Raw genomic sequence first — 21577 nt, 5'->3', positions numbered from 1 at the left:
GTCCCTGTGCAGAGTCCAGTGCTGGCTCCAGCCCCTGACCAGAGTCTAGTGAAGGCTCCAACCCCTGACCAGAGTCTAGTGAAGGCTCCAACCCCTGACCAGAGTCTAGTGAAGGCTCCAACCCCTGACCAGAGCCCAGAGATGGCTCCAGTCCCTGCACAGAGTCCAGTGCTGGCTCCAGCCCCTGTTCAGAGTCTAGTGAAGGCTCCAACCCCTGACCAGAGCCCAGAGATGGCTCCAGTCCCTGACCAGAGTCCAGTGAAGGCTCCAGCCCCTGACCAGAGTCTAGTGAAGGCTCCAACCCCTGACCAGAGTCTAGTGAAGTCTCCAACCTCTGACCAGAGCCCAGAGATGGCTCCAGTCCCTGCGCAGAGTCCAGTGCTGGCTCCAGCCCCTGACCAGAGTCTAGTGAAGGCTCCAACCCCTGACCAGAGTCTAGTGAAGGCTCCAACCCCTGACCAGAGCCCAGAGATGGCTCCAGTCCCTGTGCAGAGTCCAGTGCTGGCTCCAGCCCCTGTGCAGAGTCCAGTGAAGGCTCCAGCCCCTGACCAGAGTCTAGTGAAGGCTCCAACCCCTGACCAGAGCCCAGAGATGGCTCCAGTATCTGACCAGAGCCCAGAGATGGCTCCAGTCCCTGTGCAGAGTCCAGTGCTGGCTCCAGCCCCTGTGCAGAGTCCAGTGAAGGCTCCAGCCCCTGACCAGAGTCTAGTGAAGGCTCCAGTCCCTGACCAGAGTGTAGTGAAGGCTCCAGCCCCTGACCAGAGCCCAGAGATGGCTCCAGTCCCTGTGCAGAGTCCAGTGCTGGCTCCAGCCCCTGTGCAGAGTCCAGTGAAGGCTCCAGCCCCTGACCAGAGTCTAGTGAAGGCTCCAACCCCTGACCAGAGCCCAGAGATGGCTCCAGTCTCTGACCAGAGCCCAGAGATGGCTCCAGTCCCTGTGCAGAGTCCAGTGCTGGCTCCAGCCCCTGTGCAGAGTCCAGTGAAGGCTCCAGCCCCTGACCAGAGTCTAGTGAAGGCTCCAGTCCCTGACCAGAGTCTAGTGAAGGCTCCAGCCCCTGACCAGAGCCCAGAGATGGCTCCAGCCCCTGACCAGAGTCTAGTGAAGGCTCCAACCCCTGACCAGAGCCCAGAGATGGCTCCAGTCCCTGTGCAGAGTCCAGTGCTGGCTCCAGCCCCTGACCAGAGTCCAGTGAAGGCTCCAACCCCTGACCAAATTTTAACATGCAAGGAGAGAAACAAACTTTAAGGGTATTTACCACCCGGTTACATTACTATTAAATACTATGGGAATGCCGTAATTGAGTCCTGCCTGTTGCGACATTACCTTCCCTGCCTTCCCTTAGAAAAGAACCTTTTTACCATAGTAAAATCTAAATATCGTTCCCAACAAAAAGTATTTTTTTTAGCGTAAAACATGTTGAAGATAATAATAATAAACTTTTTCTATTGCGCCTTTAAAAGTAGCATCGCAAAGCGCTTCACAAGAATAGAAACAAGATAAAACATAAAATTTTACAAACAATGCATTAATGAAAGAAAAAACAGATGAAAATAAAACACCAAATAAAAACATACTATCAAATGTTCGATTAATAATAATAATAATAAGGCAATTATGAACAATCATGTAAAAGCTACCCTAAACAAATACATTTTAAGGGATGATTTAAAAACACTAAGGGATTCAGCTTGCCTTATCTCAGCAGGCAGGGAATTACAAAGTTTTGGAGCATTCGAAGAAAAAGCCCTATCACCCATGGATTTTAAACGAGTAAGCGGAACAATTAAAAGGCCAGCTTCCGAGGAGCAGGGATCACGTGCTGGTGTGTAAGGGGTTAAAAGCTCAGAGAGATTAATGAGGTGCCAGTCCTTGCAAAGCCTTATAGGCAAGCATAATGATTTTAAAATCAACACAGAATCTAACAGGGAGCCATTGTAAAGATGCCAGAACAGGAGTGATATGATCCCTTGTCCTGTTTCCAGACAGGATTCAGGCGGCAGAATTTTGAACCAACTGTTAGTTGTTAAGGGTAGCTTTTGAGACCCCGGCCAGCAAAGCATTGCTGTAATCAATGCAAAACTTTTCAGCCACTGAGAGTGGCAACATGGGACACAATCTGGCTGTATTTCTTAGATGAAAAAATTGTCTTGACAGTGCTCTGAACATGAGGAACAAATGTTAAATTAGTATCAAATATCACCCCCCAATTTTTTTATTTTGTTTGAAATTGAAGTGTAGAAACATCTACACTTACAGTTGGAGACCCAGCCTTACGTTGCTGGTGTGGTGAACCAATGAGCATTACCTCCGTCTTGTCACTGTTTAAACATAGAACATTTCTAGACATCCATTTTTTAATCTCCGAAATACATAGAGAAAGAAAGGACACAGCCACATTAACAACAGGTTTTGAATGTATATAAACCTGGGTATCATCTGCATAAAAGTGAAAACTGAGACCAAGTGATCTTAAAAGTTGACCAAGAGGATAAATTTAGATGCTAAAAAGTATAGGGCCCGAGATTGAACCTTGAGGAACACCAGATTGCACTACATAAATATCAGAACTGCAACCACCCATAGCGACAAATTTCTTTCTATCAGAAAAATAGGACTTAAACCAGCTTAGTGCAGTATCAGAAACACCAAAGACAGATTCTAATCAAGTAAGTAAAATATTATGATCAAGTGTCGAAAACAGCACTAAGATCAAGAAGATTCAAAATAGAAAGACAGCCAGAATCAGAAGCGATTAACAAGTCATTAGTGACCTTAACTAATGCTGTTTCAGTGCTGTGGAGTTTATGGAATCCCAATTGAAGGGGCTCATAAAGATTATTTGCAGATAGATCGGAGTGCAATTGAGTAGAAACAATTCGCTTTAAAAGTTTGGCAAGAAAGGGAAGATTGGAAATGGGTAACATTGCACTACGGATACAAAGCCTAACACTCATCGGTGAAGTATTCCTTTAAGTTGATAAATATTTAGCAAAGTGGTTTACAAAAGTGTAGGTTACAGTAAGTGCCATAAAGCCATTAGGATAAATAATACTGCAAACAAGTAAGGTTTTTCTATTTTGCTTTGATAGGGTATGGATATTCCTCACATTGAGTGGGAAAACAGTGGACTTCCTGCTGATGGCTATTCCAGTGTCATCGTCCCAGACACAGAAAGCCCACTGACTGATGGACAAATGGAAGCTTTAAGAGAGGTTGTTGACCGAAGAGCTGCATCCCAGTCCTTTGGCTGTGATATCTATGTTGCTGCTGTTCAATTTTGTGAGCATGTTCTATCTGAAAAGTGAAAGACACACACATGCCCCCCTTGTTTCTGTTCTGTTTGAACTCTTTTTTCCATAGTGTGTCAGATCAGGGCAAGCTAACTACCAACATTTACAAGACATAAATACATTTTAGGCATTTCTTGTAATTGTTTTGAGTTTTATGAACGGGCCTTTATAGTGTACAGATGTGAACAACTTAATTAAACTGGCAATAAAAACCCTTTGTAAGACTGGCAGCAGCTGCTAATTTGACTATTTGAGCAAACGCCCCACAAATTAATCAGTACATGAGTTGTAGTGACCTACCGTATATGACTCTTATTATGACCGCCGCTAGCGAAAGCGGTCATATAGGGATTGTCAAAGTTTTTTTTTTTTTTTTTTTTTTTTTTTGTCAATCTACTGAATTTTCCGTCAACGATACCAGGGACACCGAAACACCGGGGAACATGAAATTTGGTGGGCATGTAGCCCCACTAGACTTTTACGGAAAAATTTCGTTTGGTCCCCGGGGGCCACTCCCCCCCCCCGTGCTGGGCCCCCCCAAACCCCGAAAAATGCAGTTTTTCCTAAATAACTACCTGAACCGTGGCACCGAGGATGAAGAAATTTGCAAAGTATGTTGCTCTTAAGGGCCCACATCAACCTAGCCCATAATCGATTGTCAAAGTTTTTTTTTTTCCCGTCAATCTACTGAATTTTCCGTCAACGATACCAGGGACACCGAAACACCGGGGAACATGAAATTTGGTGAGGATGTAGCCCCACTAGACTTTTACGGAAAAATTTCGTTTGGTCCCCGGCACCCCCCCCCCCGCGCTGGGCCCCCCCAAACCCAAAAAATTCAGGTTTTCCTAAACAACTACTTGAACCGTGGCACCGAGGATGAAGAAATTTTTATGGTATGTTGCTCTTAAGGGCCCACATCAACCTAGCCCATAATCACTCATTTGTGATTTGCGCCCCTCCCATAAAAAATGAAAATGCAATATTATTCTGCTTTAATCGCCCCTATCTTCAGTGGAGATGTTCAGAACTGCACCATATTTCATGTGTATGATTAACTTGACATCCTCTGGGGGTATGCTAAGTTTCGTAGAATTTCATCCATGGGGGGGTATAAAATAAATTCATTTATGTGCACATTTAGTGACTGTACACTCATCGGCCTGTAGATGGTGCTGTTGAGCGAAGGGTTGCTGGTTTAGGATGATACTGTCACACACACACATGCAGGAATACAAACAAACGCAAGCATGCACACACACTGACATCCACACGCACAGACACACACACGCGCACACACATGTACGCACGCATACATACACGCACAGACACACACACACACAGACACACACATACACAAACACACACACATACACACACACACAGACAGACATGCACATACTAATACTTTTTTTAGGTATCAGCCATATACCTGATTTACCAATACCCAATGTGTTATGCTTGGGCAGTATACTAATGAGGTGGGTGGGACATGTTTCATGCCATGTTAGATCACATCCTGAGAGTCTACGCTTTCAGAAAATATATAGTTTATATAGTTGAATCAGTTTTCTCTTCATGGTACAGACCAAAATGTATTATGTGTACACTTTCTTCACCTAAATCCATAAAATCCCATTAATTTCAATGGGACATTTACTTAAGTGTTCTACTAGGTACAGTGGGAATGAGTTTAATTTTGTTAACATTGTTTTTTTTTAAACTCTGGGACCAGGGCTACAAGATAAAACCACTTTTTTGGGGAAAAATGTTTTTTATTTCAGTAAAACACAACAAACCCATGGCAAAGTCAGATAACTGACTTTTACCATCAACGGGTACCTCAACCGTTTGGTAGAGGTTTGTAGAAACTGAATGGGAGGGTCCTTTGAAAAAAAACATTTAGTATGTATAAGTATATTTTTTGTGGAAAGCCAGTGCAGGCCTGAGCGGCGGTCATATTTTGTACCGCCATGCGGTACATCTAGTTCAATTGACAAGTCATCACTTTGACAGACATCCATTGCAAAATGTGTTATTACCACTGAAGATCAAACTGATATACACATTTTCCATGAATAACCGGAGGATTAAACATGCACTATTTTCATATTTAGGATGTTATGAAGTTAATCAGACTGAAAACTGTTGCTAAGTTGCAGTCAAATGACCCTTAAAAGCACAGATGGGTGTTAAGATGATCAGTGTCATGTCTTTATAGAAGTTATTTGGTACCAAAGATTGAAAAAGCATGTTTGCAAAAGCAACAAAGGTTATAGTGGATTTGTTCTAGGCATTTAACATTTTTGGAGAATTTTCCTTGATTCATGTCTAAGTATGATGTAATGAACATGACAAGCATGAAAAAATAGGTCTAAAAAGATGAGAAAATGGAAAAATACCCAGACATGCAGAGTGTCGAAATACTGTATGAAACAAAGCACCATTATGTGGGGTTTGACCAATAGAGAAGACATGTCTAACTGTGCCAAGGTCACCAGGCGTGAAAGAGGGGAAGAGATAGGTTTGGGGGTACCTATTGGAGACTTGATGATATGAAAAAGATATAAAAAATGAGTGCTGGATGTTATAACTTCAGAATGACCAGCTGGCTTCTCCTTTATTGTCTGTAGAATAAAGTTAATTCTTCTGACCTGGAACCTCGACTCCGTGAGACTTCTTTGAGACCTGAACCAAAAAGAACTTTGAATTTGCCACAACAACATTCACTCTGGAGACAGATGCATTTCTGCATAAGATGTTAAGCACAGTGAAATAAAACAGGCATCATATGAGTTAATCTATGAGTTTCCATCATTCCAATCTGAAATAATAAATGTCAATCACTGATAAATTTGTATGTAATGAAAAATGGATCCGTCATGAACACAATGATACATTTATTATAAGAACCTCGCAGACAAATACTTATGAAGCAATCTGAGAAAAGCAGCGGCAGCAAAATATACTTCATCCAAATATTTCTGTGCTTAACTGCATTTGTTCGTAACTAAAATAACACTTAACTTTCTTTAAAACTTTTTTTAAAAGGACATTAACTTTGAAGTTGCTACATTGCCATTGCTAGCAGGTTGCATGCCAATTAATATAATTATTCAACCCCCATACTGTATATATCCATCAAAAAACATAATGAAATTTGTATTCGTCATTTAGCATATTAATATGCAATCATTTAAACATTTAACATTAACATATGGCGTTATTCACCACTGCTTTGTCCCTACACAAGACCAAATCCTGTTTGGCAAGTGCCAATACAAGCCAGGATGTCATTTTTAAAGGATGCATAGTCCTTGTAATGTCCTGGGATTCGCAGGGTCTCAAAACAGGTGGAGGCTGTTGGGAAGCTGCCTTTATCCACCTCAATGGATAGGTTATTCCTTGGCATAATCTCCCACCCTGTCCAGAAATTCAACAGGTCAGTCAATTCATCAGGTGATGCTGTGGATTAAACAAAATGGATCAAATGATAGGTTGCTACAAATAATGGAAAATAATTTAGAAAATTAAAATAATGTTTAGTATTCAATAAATGTATCATAGTAGCTCTGTTATGTAACAAATAAAGCAGTTTCTTGAACAGAAATACCATAACACCATATATACCCTGGTGAAATGTCAAAAAGGTATTAAAAAAATACTATTAATAAAGCTGTGTGTGAAGAGTGTGCGGTTATCTACTCTTCCTGTCCTATATACAGGTGTGCAAAGATAGTCTTAATAATAATCTTAATAATGAATTAAACAATTTCTATTACTGTTTAAAAAGTAACCTGCCACTTATAAATAAAAACTTTGGGTGACTAACTTATTTTATTAACACGTTGGCAAGATTTCAAACTCTGTACACATACCATTTTCAATGAAGTGGCGAAGATAACCTGATATGCGGCATTTTGTGTCAAGTGAATAATCGTCGTCATCGTCGTCATCTTCATGAGGCCAGGTGATGTGCTGCAGGATTATCAACATTGACAATAAAACAACATGACTTTAATAATCTTACCACTTTATCATGGATTCTATCTATATAATATATACACTGTGACGAGTCTCTCTGGGCATATCAGCGTCGCCCTGGCAACCAACGCACAGCACCTGCACGTCCTCATCACGGGCTGATCGGTCACAGCTGCAGCCCATCATCAAGCGGCTGAAAAAGCCGCCACTTCTCTCACTTCGACAGACAACCTGTCTCATGCTGAATGTGCTGGTACTAACCCTTTGTTCCTCACTTAACAGAAGGCAGCGAGTGACCGACAGCCCGACTGAGCACGCCTGGACACCCACCTTCACGAGCACGAGGACTTCACAAGAGCACCAGCCACGAGGACAGCACTCATCTTGTTTCACCGTTTCACCCTTTTTGAAGTAACACTAATAAATCCACCCTCCGGGGCTATTGTTCACTGAGCGACCTTGTTGTGTGATTTCTCACCCGTGACATCTGGTGGAGAATGCGGGCAACTGCATGAGAAATCACACACAAGTGTTTGCAGTTCACCGCAGTAATATTTTTTTCTTTCTCTCTGTTCACCACCCCTAGCACCGATCGGCGCTCTCTCTCTCCGTGGAAATGGAGGAATTACTGCAACGCCTCACAGAAGTAAGCATCCGTCAGCAGCAAATAATGGAACATCTGGCCACTCGGCAGGGCAGAGCTGAAGAAGACATCGCTGCCCTCAATGCCCAGCCGTTTCCACTACCTGACCCCCGAACGCGAGCGACCCGACTTTTACCCAAAATGACGGCTCACGACGATGTTGAGGCATTTCTACAAATATTTGAAACCACTGCTAACCGTGAGGGATGGCCCATAGAAGATTGGGCTTCCGCGCTGGCACCCCTCCTCACTGGTGAGGCTCAGCGAGCTTATTTTTCCCTTCCTCCCGCGATCACTGACGACTACAGGGAAGTGAAACGTGAGATCCTCGCCCGGCTGGGTCTTTCCCCCATCTGTGCAGCGCAACAGTTCCATGAGTGGGACTTCAAAGTCCGGGTGCCAGCGCGAGCCCAGGCCGCTGATTTGGTCCGTCTGGCTCAACATTGGCTGCTGGACGGGGAACCCACCGCAGCTCAGGTAGTGGAACAAGTGGTCGTCGATCGCCTCCTCCGCGCCCTGCCTCGGTCCCATCGTCAGGCGGTGGGTATGAGGAACCCCGCCACTGTCCTCGCCTTGGTGGAGGCGATCGAGCTGGCGGATGCTGTCCACCAACGGGAGGCGGGAGAGAGAGTGCCGCCATTTCTGCTGCATCCTCCATCAGCGCGTTCCACCTGCGGCTCCAGAGGCGGATGTCAAGTTGAACGGCAAGCTCATCCGCGCGCTTCTGGATTCGGGCAGCGCCGTCACCCTCATCCAGGCCCATCTGTGCCCTCCTTACCCCGGCCAGAAAAGTTACCTACCGATCACGTGTGTGCATGGAGACACCCAACAAGTTCCAGCTCGCCGCGTGAACATCGCTGCCGCCCATGGCACCTGGCCCGTTGAAGCTGGATTGGTGAAGAACTTACCAGTCCCACTACTGCTTGGAAGAGATTGGCCGGGGTTTGACCGCCTGCTCACCGCCGCCGCCCAGCCCACCAGCCCGGAACGGAACTGTCGCCGCCGTCGCCGGCCACAGGGACCACGCTGCCGGCCGGCGCTGCTAGCTTCAGACAGCGGGAGAGATGGTGAGTCCCCCTCGTTAAATACTAACCTCTTCTATGAAGTGTTCCAACAGGCCAGCGAGGGGGGCTCTTTTGCCAAAGACCAGCGGGAGGACGATCGTCTGAAACACTGTTGGAGTCAGGTTAGAGCCATTGACGGCAAAGACGTCCTCCCACGGCCCCATCCTCTCCCGCATTTTGTAGTCCGAAGCGTTCTGCTATACTGCGTCGCCCAGCGAAGGGGGGAGGAGAAGGAACTTTTGGTCGTCCCTCGGACGAAGACGGAGACCATCCTCGAGCTGGCCCACTCCCATCCGATGGCAGGTCACCTAGGAGTGGCTAATACTATCCAGCGAATCCGGGATCGGTTTAACTGGCCAGGCCTGGAGGCTGACGTGAAGGCTTTCTGTAAAACCTGCCCGACCTGCCAACGCACGGCTCCCAGGACTCCTCCCCCCAGCCCGCTGATTCCCTTACCCATCATCGAGGTGCCCTTCGAGCGGATCGGAATGGATCTGGTGGGGCCGTTGCCTAAGTCTGCCCGGGGACATGAACACATCCTCGTCATCGTGGATTACGCCACCCGGTATCCAGAAGCAGTCCCCCTGCGGAAAGCCACAGCGAAAGCCATCGCCCAGGAGCTGTTTCTGTTGGCCAGCCGGGTCGGCATCCCAACTGAGATCCTGTCTGACCAGGGAACACCATTCATGTCCCGGCTAATGGCTGACCTCTGTAGGCTGCTGGGGGTGAAACAGTTGAGGACAACTGTCTATCATCCGCAGACCGACGGACTCGTGGAACGCTTTAACCAAACCCTAAAACAGATGCTCCGAAGAGTAGCAGCGGAGGACAAGCGGGACTGGGACCTTATGATCCCCTACGTCCTTTTCGGCATCCGCGAGGTCCCTCAAGCCTCAACTGGTTTCACCCCCTTCGAACTCCTCTTCGGCCGCCAGCCTCGGGGCCTGCTGGATGTCGCTCGAGAAGCCTGGGAACAGCAGCCTGCACCCCACCGCACGGTCATCGAGCACGTAAAACAGATGAGGGAGAGGATAGACCGCGTCATGCCATTAGTCCGGGACCACCTCAGCAAGGCACAGCAGGCCCAACAACGCCACTATAATTGGGCAGCCCAACCACGGGAGTTCCAGCCGGGAGACAGAGTTATGGTTTTGGACCCTACCTCTGCCTGTAAATTCCTGGCGTCGTGGCAAGGGCCATACACCGTTGTGGAGAAGGTTGGACCAGTGACTTACCGGATTCGCCAACCTGGAAGAAGACAAGCAGAGCAGTTATACCACCTCAACTTACTAAAGAAGTGGCAAGGGACCCGAGACCAACTCGCCGCCCTCAGTCTCACCGATCCCGTGGTTGTCGACATGAATCCCCACCTGTCGGCTGCCCAGAAGACCGAGCTGCAGCACCTGGTCAGACAGTTTTCAGACGTGTTCTCCCCTACGCCCTGGCAGACTAACGTCATCCACCACGACATCAGGACGCCCCCTGGAGTAATCGTCAGGCAACGGCCCTACCGAGTCCCAGAAGCTCGTCGGCAGGCTATTGAGGAGGAAATCCAGGAAATGCTGAAGTTGGGGGTAATCGAACCATCTCGCAGCCCATGGTCCAGCCCTATCGTGATGGTACCCAAGCCGGATGGCACCCTCCGCTTCTGCAATGACTTCCGCCGGCTGAACGAAGTCTCCGAATTCGACGGCTATCCCATGCCTCGGGTCGACGAGCTATTAGACCGCCTAGGGAGGGCCCGGTACATCACAACCCTGGATCTCACAAAGGGATACTGGCAGGTACCACTTACCTCTTCTGCTAAAGCGAAGACTGCTTTTTCTACCCCTAGTGGCCACTGGCAGTACCGGACCCTTCCCTTTGGCCTGCATGGAGCACCAGCGACCTTCCAGCGCATGATGGACATCGTCCTAAGACCCCACCAAGCGTATGCAGCCGCATATTTGGAAGACGTCGTGGTGCATTCCGAGGCATGGGATGAACATCTGGAACGTCTGCGGAGGGTGCTCTCGGAGCTCCGGCGGGCTGGACTAACCGCCAACCCCCGAAAATGCCACCTAGCGTTGTCCGAGGCGAAGTACCTGGGATACCAGGTCGGCCGAGGCCTCATCCGCCCCCAGGAAAAGAAGGTAGAAGCCATACGCGCCGCTCCAAAGCCTCAGACAAAGTCCCAGGTACGAGCCTTTTTGGGGTTGGCGGGGTACTATCGCTGTTTTATCCCCAACTTCTCCTCTTTAGCCGCCCCCCTGACAGACCTGACCAGGAAGGGGCAGCCCGAGAAGATCTGTTGGACGACAGCCGCCGAGGAGGCCTTCGCCCTACTGAAGACGGCACTGACGGCGTCTCCGGTACTCCGCGCTCCTGATTTCGGCTGCCCCTTCCTGCTGCAAACGGATGCTTCTGACACCGGACTAGGAGCCGTCCTGTCACAAGTCCAGGAAGGTGAGGAGCATCCCATTCTCTACATCAGCAGAAAGTTGTCCCCGGCAGAGAAGAACTACGCCGCCGTCGAGAAGGAGGCCCTGGCCATCAAGTGGGCAGTCCTGGAGTTGCGCTATTACCTCCTTGGCCGTAAGTTCACCCTGCTGACCGACCATGCCCCTCTACAGTGGATGGCCCGGGCAAAAGATACCAATGCCAGGGTGACCCGCTGGTTCCTCGCACTCCAGGACTTCCACTTTGAAGTACGACATCGAGCCGGGGCCGCCAACGCCAACGCCGATGGACTCTCACGGATGTGGACAACTTTTTCAGGTCTGTCAGGGGTCGTTCCCCACCCACCCCTTGTTTCACCCCTACTTTCTCCCCTCGTTCCCAGGGCCAGAACGACGCTTAGGGGGGGGGGAATGTGACGAGTCTCTCTGGGCATATCAGCGTCGCCCTGGCAACCAACGCACAGCACCTGCACGTCCTCATCACGGGCTGATCGGTCACAGCTGCAGCCCATCATCAAGCGGCTGTAAAAGCCGCCACTTCTCTCACTTCGACAGACAACCTGTCTCATGCTGAACGTGCTGGTACTAACCCTTTGTTCCTCACTTAACAGAAGGCAGCGAGTGACCGACAGCCCGACTGAGCACGCCTGGACAACCACCTTCACGAGCACGAGGACTTCACAAGAGCACCAGCCACGAGGACAGCACTCATCTTGTTTCACCGTTTCACCCTTTTTGAAGTAACACTAATAAATCCACCCTCCGGGGCTATTGTTCACTGAGCGACCTTGTTGTGTGATTTCTCACCCGTGACAACACACACAAATAATATCGAATTGTAAAAAGTTACCGTAGGGGTTACAATCCACTGCTCTCTCCTGTGGAAAAAGCTGGGCCACTGTGTCAGGTCGTTTGGTCAGCAATGTCCACATTGGTGTCTCTATAAAGGAGAACTCCGGTCAATTTTAACATTGAGCTAATTTTTTTGTAAATTTGGAGTGCTGTCAATACAGAGAACAACGACAAAAATCGGTGTTGCCTACACCGTGTTATCCTCTTTTTAAAAGTTGCACCCTGTTGACTTCAAAGTTGCACCCTGTTGACTTCAATGGGGAAAGATTTAAACCTGCTTTTAGCCTCTTAACATCCTTGATGTGTCATTACAAGTACCCAGCCATGTGAGTGATTCCTTTAGAGTTAACACGGGTGAATCTGACTGCAGTAGATGTGAAAGATATTAATAAAAATAATAATAATTCAGCCAGCGCTCATACCTGTATTTTCTTCCTGTTTTCTGTCGAAGTCCACAGTAGTCGATTGCCGAGTTCACGCGCGTGATAACCTATGCAGGTTTAAAACTTGCCCCATTGAAGTCAACAGGGTGAAAATTTTAAAAAGAGGATAAGGATTTTTTGTCGTTGTTCTCTGTACTAACAGCGCTCCAAATTTACAAAAAAATTAGCTCAATGTTAAAATTGACCGGAGTTCTCCTTTAAGACCATGCCTGAATTGTTTGATTTGTCGTGTGACACGTCCAATTACCTGTTAATGACATTACCGGACAGAAGGTGAAACAAGTAATTTTTTATTATTATCCCAAAGCAAGTTCTGAGGATGACTTTTGCCAATATGTGACAGTTTCTTTAAATTTCACGCACAGCATGGATCAACATCTTCTCAAAAAGCCATCTTCGGTTATTTCCAGTAAGGCCAGGGAGATCCCAAGCGTAGGCCAACTCCTGGACACTTGTTTTGTCCTTGTCTTGAGCGTTCAGATTCCCCTTCAAGCTTTAAGACAGAGAGGGAAGTGAAAGGCGAGCCAAGTTTATCTATATACCACTATTTAAATTGCTTTACATACAACATTAAAAAGCAGTTTAAAATGCAAAAAACATTCATTAAGGAGAATATAAAAAATCTAAAATAGCACAGTCTTCTCCCCCTCAGCCATTTTTCCATAAAATATTAGAGCCCACTGAAAAAACAAATTGGCCAAGGGGGTGGAGACTTTCTTGCTTGATTGTATATAACAGGCAAGAAATAATGAGGTTAGATAAAAAACATACAAGCCTGATTGATTGTTTCACGGATGTCTAGGTCTGGACAGTCCTCTGGAGTTACTGTTGCAGTTTCCGGGCTTCCTCCAAACAGGACATGCACCACAGCAGGGCTAAACCCTGACAGGCATGGTACTCCATGAACAAAGGAGTGCCCCACCATTCTGCCTGCCATGACGAACATGTCACTTTCCACAAGAAAGTGAGAGGCTGAGGGTTCTAAATGGCCTTGATGTCCATCAAAGAGATGTGTAACAGCAGTGTTTGCTGTTTAAGAAATTTACAAATTTAGACAAAAGAAAATTCCAAATACTACATACTCTGCATAGTAGGCATTATAGTACATCCCAGATAGCAAAATTGTTCCGAGCCTTTTATGGCCCAAACACTGTTCTTAGTTTTGCCAATCATACCGCCAGGAATGCAGGAATGCCCAAACAGTTTTGCCAAAAGCACGCCAGAAAGCTGCCAGAAAAATGCCAATGTCTTACCAGACGAGAGCCAGAAGACCCTAAATTGGCCCATATTCATGCCATAATATCGCCATTGAAAAGCCAGATGTCTCCCGAGCACAGGCCACAACTCTGCCAGATTATATTAAAACAATGCAATTCAAAGAGAAATCAAACCAGGAAACCATAACTGCTGAAAATAAGTGTTTATTTTCAATCAACATAAACATATGAACTAAATAGGTAAACATTTACAATTATTAATTTTTTTATACAAATAAAATGTAAGAAAATAAAATGTAAAAACATTTATGATACAAAGCTTGGTTTTAGAAATCACACTTAGTTGTGTAAACCATGAAAGACCACCAACTTATGAACGGTAGTGTATGTTAAAGTGTGGCCAGAAACGGGCCAAAGTGGAATGTATATGTGTGTTTGTGCCTGACTTTATGTGTTGGTGGGTGGCTGACTTTATGTGTTGGTGTGTGCCTGACGTTATGTGTTGATGTGTGCCTGACTTTATGTGTTGGTGGGTGGCTGGTGGTGGAGGACTGTGCTTCTCCTCCTCCTACCCCCCTCTCGATCGCCAGCCAAATACAACTAACGCCTCAACCATTGCTCCACTTCCTGGTTCGTGGATTCTCTGCATCAAGGATTTCTCCGAATGGCTTCTAGAAACTTAAACAATTAAAGATATCATGGCAGGTTTCAGAATTTAAATATAAGACTTTTTAAAGACAAAGTAAAGACAGGCAATGCCATTTAAACTTAAATTTCATTTAGGCCTTTAAGTTAAGTCCTATTCTTCTGTTGACTTTGTGTGACAGACTTAAGGGAAAGGGACAGCATAATTTGTTCATACAGTTTCTTTACCACTATGGAGTTAAACAGGCACAGACCTTACAAAAGAGATGTATACATAGCCTGACAAGCCAGACTATATCATAATGTGTAGTCTGACCACGAACGATAGACTAACACCCCTTTCACACTTACATGGTTATTTTGAAAAACAAAGACATTTCTCTGCGTTTATGCCCTTTGTTTACATACAAACAAAGAATTTGCCTCTAAAAACGGTGGCCACTACACTGGAGGCGGCCAAGAGCCTTTATTCACCCTGTATTGAGGGGTGGCAGCTCATCGAAGTGACTACGAAGCTGGTAAATGAACCTAAAAATGTTGCCTGGTACATCTAATCTACACTTTTACCTGTAACAACATTCTTGACTTCTAGGCCCTGGAATGATGTTTTGCCATGGAAGCCTGTCCAATTCATTTTGCATCTTCATGACCTTCCACACAGTGTCCTTGAGGGTCACGCCCCCAGCAAGGCCCAGTGTCAGCACCTGAAAAATAAAAAAGTTTTGAAAATATGAATGTTCATTGCGGAGAAAAAAATGCAAAGAAATAAACAGGTCCAAATACTAATAATAAAAGTAATTATTACCAAGTCCTTTCTCTTCTCTGGCTTTGTCTTAATGTCACGGTCCGGCGCCAAAAGAGCCTCAGCATCCCTCAACGGCAGGAAACTTCTGTCCATGTGGTGTCCATGTGGTGTAGGTGTAGAAGAGAGATCCTGAACGATCTGCAGCAGATTTCTTTGCATATCACACATCACCTCCTGCTTGGCAATGATTTCTCGTAGTAATGCTGAAACCAGAACATTTTAAAAACTGTTTAGTCCTTGCTAGCTATAACATAGAAATGTATTGTAAATGGGAATAGAGCATAAGGTCTCACCAGCCCAGATAGCAATGAGTCGGCGGACCACCGTCGGTGCTCCGGCGGCAGTAGAAGCGGCAGAATGGCGACATCGCAAACACGTTGGACGGCGCACCGCCGGCGGCAGCCGCTTTTTAAAAGCGGCAGCCGCCTTCCTACCGCCTTCGTTCCGCGGCCGGCCCGCGGGCCAACCACTATTCCGCCGCCTTTATATTGAAGGCGACCCTTCCGCGGCCCGCCGGAGGCAAGCGCTATTTTCCAGCGATCTGCCGCCGCTTATTCTGGCTATATATATATATATATATATATATATTTAATATTTATAGCATGCAGTTTATCAAGAATAATGATTGCTCAAACCAGACAAATATCCACTTGGCATTTTTATTCCACATTTCAAAGTACAGTAACTGTCATTTAAACAAGATGTGTCAGATCACTGAAACATAACAGAAAAATAAATAAATAAATATACTAACATGCAGGTTTCTAATTAAATTTTGGTAAAAAAGAACAACAAAAAACAGCCTTACAAGCAAATTACAACTCTTACAATAATTGTTCATATAAAGAGGACAGCTCTAGGGTGAAAAAAATTACCAGTAAACATTATGACAAGTAAAGAGAATACTTGAAAATAATGTGCAGCATACCAAATAAAATAAATAAAAGTATGACATCACATTTACAAGCCATTTCTAACAATAGGATAAGTGGCAGTAATTTAGTAAAGCTCTGGAGTAGAATAGACCATTACCGGTATAACTGCAATGCTGACCTGTGGCACAAGGACTAATATTTGAAAAAAGAAAATAAAAGTATTTTGCACAGTTAGTGAGTATAGCGTGACACTTCTGACTTCTTTAAGGGTCTTGATGTTACTGACTGCAAGATTAAGAAAGGATTTCAGTTGTCAGTGATTCTGGGGTGTCAGTAGTCAGCCTGGTGCCTTTTTCTGCCTTCACGGTCAGATGCTCCTTTCAGGTAACGCGAAACGTTAACCTAGACCGCTTCATCAGTGGCATCCTGGGTTGCCGGGTTCTTCCTGATGGCTAATTTAGAAAATACAGATCTATCATTTCATTTGAATTGCTTGAGGCCATACACATCTACTTAAATATAATAAAAAATATATCCAACTTACTTTGAACAATGATCTTCAGGAACATGTCTCTAAAACATGCTTTATCCCCGACACCAAGCTGAAAATCCAAAAAAGTGTTACAAATTACATTTCTCTGAAGCTTCTCATAAATAAATAAAAAATGTGAAAGGCTAAGGATTCAGACTGTAATATATGCAGTATACAATCTTAAATTTTACTTTTTAGATTACTCTATGGCGTTATAATCAGCAAACTTACAAATTGTTCCTGGAGCTTTTTATCCTGCTTCAAACTGTTGTCAAGACACGGCAAATCTTCCTGGGTGTGTAGGGGGAGTAACAGATCCCCTGACAGGGATAACTCCAACAGACACAACATCACCAAATTCTGCAAGACGTCACAGCATAAGGGTCTGATCTGCACCTACAGGGTTTCCCAGAATAAAATAGTCAGTCCTGGTCCCTCAATTACTAAACTATGACATTTATATCTAGATCTACTACATGTACAGGTAGCCCCAGTGGGAATTAAACCAACAACCACAAGTGCTGTTTGCAAGTTGTACCTGATTGCCCAGTGCAAGCAAACATCTTCAACATTGTTTGTTGAACTTGCTTCACCTGCTCTTGAAGTAAGCCGCTGTCATCCGAAGCTACAAAATGAAAGGCATATGGTAATTTTGGACTTACATCACACACAAAAAAGTACAATTTAAGAAACAGTGCAAATTCTCACCTGCTCGTGCATTGCTATCCCTCAGGGCCTGGTTCTACATTTAAAAAATAAAATAAAAAACAACTAAAGGCACTATTTTCAATACTGTTAAAACACTGGACATTAAAACATAGGGCTAGAATATACCTTCACAGCTGAAAACTTCATGCTTGACACGAGATGCCATTGGAGTACAAGGGCCAACAATAGATCAATGACTTTCTCCCTCCTATTGACAATCATTGACATGTAAAAATATGTTTGAAGTTAGTGCATACATTTAATGAATTGGACTTAAATGTAACACTTAGTTAAGCGCAACGTATTACATATCTCCAGAGTTTTCACCCATATGCTGCCAGGGTAAATTTGCTGCCGGGGGTGTAAAGCTTAGTACTTGATGAGCTGGGGGAGCAAACATAACATCTTTCATTTCAATGCAGAGTATTGCATATTCAGTAACGAAACAATAATTGAACTGTGCAAAGCTAATGGAATGTACAACACACCTCAACACCTTTCATCCAGAAACTGCTGCAGCGAATCCCATCAAGTGTCCTAGTGAAAAACAGATTATGATAAAAGGATTCATCATCTTAAAGTCAGCATGAAATTTTTTTTACAATTTGTATTTTTATATGTACTATTGTAGTGTTTATGTAAATGATTCATCTGTGCACTTCATTTTTTTTTATTCATGTACCCTTATAATCTTTAATCAAATACATTACCCTTCCCTCCCCCCTCGAAACAACTTCTCTTCCAGTCATGTGCAATGGCGTGAGGGCGTGGCAACTTCCCTCAAACCATTAGTCTGCTATGAGCAGAGATGGAGGTGAGGAGAGCTAGAGTAAAACCCTGCTCCTCTATTCAATATTCCCTTTCACTTGGAAATACATCACAACACTGGAGAAAAGTCGTTTGTAACTTCTGGTTCATGCCGACTTTAAATAGAAGCAATAGTTTCCAAGACAAAAAACTTCACAAATAACATCACTTACTTGTACTCAAACTCTTGGCGGATTCTGGATTACTGGGGAGAAACCTGGTTCTGAGGAAGAGGAAACAGAAATTTGATAATAATAATAATAATAATAATAATAATAATGAATGAAAGAGTCCGTTATCCACAATGAACAGACAAATAAATTACACAGATGAAATAAAGGAAAATCAAATGTACAAGTCAGACCCATATACCTGCTCCCTTCATGAACTTAAAATGATGTTTCTCCCAGGTGCTGTGTGGAGGTGTGCAGCGGATGGCTAAATTGTTCCCTTGTCTTTTTTGCGGAGGTTAAATGGGGGCCAATGGCACATGCCCTTCGCTAAACCACTCTTGCGGAACCACTGCAAATGGCAGATCCTCCTTGTTGATAAACTGAACAATGTGAAGCATCTAAAATAGAAGACACATTAGCATAAAGTATACTTTTTGATTCATTTTTTTCCAGGCAAAATCAACAACATTAAAATGCTCACCCCTTCGAAAAAGCAGTAATTTTCACAAGTGGATCAACAGAAAACCATGTTCAGACAAACAAAATCATATAAACAACCTATATATATATCGTTATTTTTGTAAGAAAACACCAAAAGTTAAACTACCGCTAAGTCTTTCTAGATGTAAAGTTTGGCTAACGTTACCTACTGTAGCTAGATACATTTCAACATGTAGCAACGTTAGAACATGCTTGAACTGTGTAAAAAAGGTGAACAGCATGTGGTAGCGAACACTGTAATCTAGACTAGCAGCATAATTATGTTTAGTTAGAAAACAACACAAGTTATACTACTATAAAAATCAGTCTTTCTTGTCGTGAAGATTTTGCTAACGTTTCCATTCCCACGTAACATTAGGCGGCAGAATAATTGTCCGTAGTTCAGGAACTGTAACGTTAGTTAATTCGACTGACCAATACTATCTTAAACCACATGTACTCACACTTGTACAAACATACGTAACAGTTAAACATATACTTAGAAGAAGAAAAAAACTCAACGCCAGGAAGAAACCAAGTAACGTTAGCCTAGCTATGTCAGAAACATGGCGGAAACTTTGCAAACAAGACTAACTTAAGTTACTTTAGCTTGACTAGAGTTTTTACTTCATCCTCTACAGTAAAAGACCTGGGTGTTATATTAGACTGCAACCTGTCTTTTGAAAATCATATTTCATATGTTACAAGAACAGCCTTTTTCCACCTTAGAAACATTGCTAAGCTACGTAATATGCTATCAGTTTCTGACGCAGAAAAGTTAGTTCATGCATTCATGACCTCGAGACTAGATTACTGTAATGCGTTATTAGCCGGTTGTCCTGCATCCTTAATAAACAAGCTACAGTTAGTCCAAAATGCCGCCGCTAGAGTTCTAACTAGATCAAGAAAATATGATCATATAACACCGATTTTATCATCCCTACATTGGTTACCTATAAAGTCCCGTATTAATTACAAGGTATTGCTACTGACTTATAAAGCCCTAAACGGCTTAGCTCCAGTCTATTTAACCGATCTTCTATCGCCCTATAATCCATCGCGCTCTTTAAGATCACTAAATTCGAGGCTTTTGGTCATACCTAGGATATCCAGATCCACCAAAGGAGGGAGAGCATTTTCACATTTAGCACCAAAACTCTGGAATAGTCTTCCGGATACTGTTCGTTGCTCAGACTCACTCTCCCAGTTTAAAACTAGATTAAAGACGCATCTCTTCAGCCAGGCATTCATATAATACTTTTAATCCTACAGTTAAATCCGACCTCTAGTTCATAAACGCCAGAGGAGAACTGGCCCCCGACTGAGCCCGGGTTCTCCCAAGGTTTTTTTTTTCTCCATTAGGTCACCTGATGGAGTTTTTCGGTTCCTTGCCACTGTTGCCTTTGGCTTGCTCAGTTGGGGATATTTGGGGATATTTAATTGAATTAATCAATCAACGATACTATTGATCAGCATTACCGAACGTAGACGTTCCACTAGAAACAAACATTGATGTATTGTTCTAATTTATTACTGTGAAGCTGCTTTGATACAACCTGTGTTGTGAAAAGCGCTATATAAATAAACTTGACTTGACTTGACTTGACTAGTTAGGCAAGAACAGATTTTAAGAAGAAGTACTAAAAACAATGTCAAAAATGAACATAGTAATATTGCATCACACAAAAAGGCAAAATGTACTTACTTAAAAGATCGTATATTTCCTCTCTCCAAATACTGCAACCGTGTGAGGAGCATAGAGGTGACGAGACGAGTTATCTGCTTCAGTTTTTTAGGTGCTGCCCCTCTCGATCGGTGGAGGTACTTCTCTGTTTGTGCTTTAGGTCAGAGCCTGACTCCACCCACTGGCAATATTTGAAAAATGCTAGAAAAGTGGGCAGACCCCAGCGGAGATACAGGGGACGAACCGTGAGCGGGGGGGCGTGCACCTGAGAGTCCTGCTGTCAGACTGTCTAAAATGGAGAGTTTGCTCACAGGGTCGCAAGACGACGTAAATATGCATCTGATGAGTATTATCGAGTTGATGTCAATAGAGCGCGCTTTCTATATGCATATTCATATTTTGCCGCTGCTATGTGAAAAAATCCAGCAAAATGCGCCGACGCGTTTGTCGACCCCAGAGGATTAACTTTAGCCTAACCATAAATTGTGATTAAAATATATATGATCACTCACATCAAGACGCCGCTGCGGTGGTGGAGTCCATGCAGGATCGAGGAGCAGCATTTGGCACTGCGTCGCTGTTCAGCGCGAGCTGTGCGGAGAAGCCCATTTCCACCTCTATTGCGTTGGAAAAGCAATTCCGCGTAAAATGCAGGTTTTACACTCACGGTCTTCCAGGCCAAGTGCATTCAATCACTGGCGCCTAATTTCCAAGTCTGCTGGAAAGCTATGCAGTCCAGCAGTGCTGTTGCACCCAGCAACACTACACCATAGACTGTACTACACCTACCACTGTACTAAATACAGATAAATCTACGCTAGCTCATCCAAGGGCGTGGTAGCTCGTACCAAGGGAGGGCGTGGTGAGCTGGAACCTGCCTACGTCACGCAGTACCGCTTACGTCACGCAGTACCGCAACATCCAATAGGAAAATTCG

At 44.5% G+C, this 21577-nt stretch overlaps 2 protein-coding genes across 4 annotated transcripts in view; both read right to left on the bottom strand.

Moving 5' to 3' along the window:
* Positions 1–21577, bottom strand: part of LOC308689724 (uncharacterized protein) — a 461468-nt gene that overhangs the window by 337548 nt on the left and 102343 nt on the right. The window lies entirely within an intron of this gene.
* On the bottom strand, positions 16027–20739 carry LOC308689839 (uncharacterized protein). Of its 2 annotated transcripts, none has more exons than XR_014030068.1 (11): positions 20662–20739; positions 18676–18874; positions 18477–18526; positions 17985–18033; positions 17805–17880; positions 17623–17704; positions 17497–17530; positions 17327–17413; positions 17020–17184; positions 16801–16858; positions 16027–16708 (listed from the first exon to the last, which is right to left on the bottom strand). XR_014030068.1 is itself a non-coding variant. In XM_081363876.1 (11 exons), the coding sequence occupies exons 5-9, from the start codon at positions 17825–17827 to the stop codon at positions 17060–17062; spliced, it is 315 nt and encodes a 104-aa protein (XP_081220002.1). In that variant the 5' UTR covers positions 17828–17880; positions 17985–18033; positions 18477–18526; positions 18676–18874; positions 20662–20739; the 3' UTR covers positions 16027–16708; positions 16801–16858; positions 17020–17059. The 2 variants fall into 2 exon arrangements, 1 of the variants encoding a protein (XP_081220002.1); XM_081363876.1 differs by having other exon boundaries at positions 17020–17148.

The sequence above is a fragment of the Scardinius erythrophthalmus genome (assembly GCF_964197995.2).
Source record: "Scardinius erythrophthalmus genome assembly, chromosome: 4".
NCBI lineage: Eukaryota > Metazoa > Chordata > Actinopteri > Cypriniformes > Leuciscidae > Scardinius > Scardinius erythrophthalmus.
Note: the sequence above shows the minus strand (reverse complement) of the source record. Positions and strands in the feature narration are given on the sequence as shown.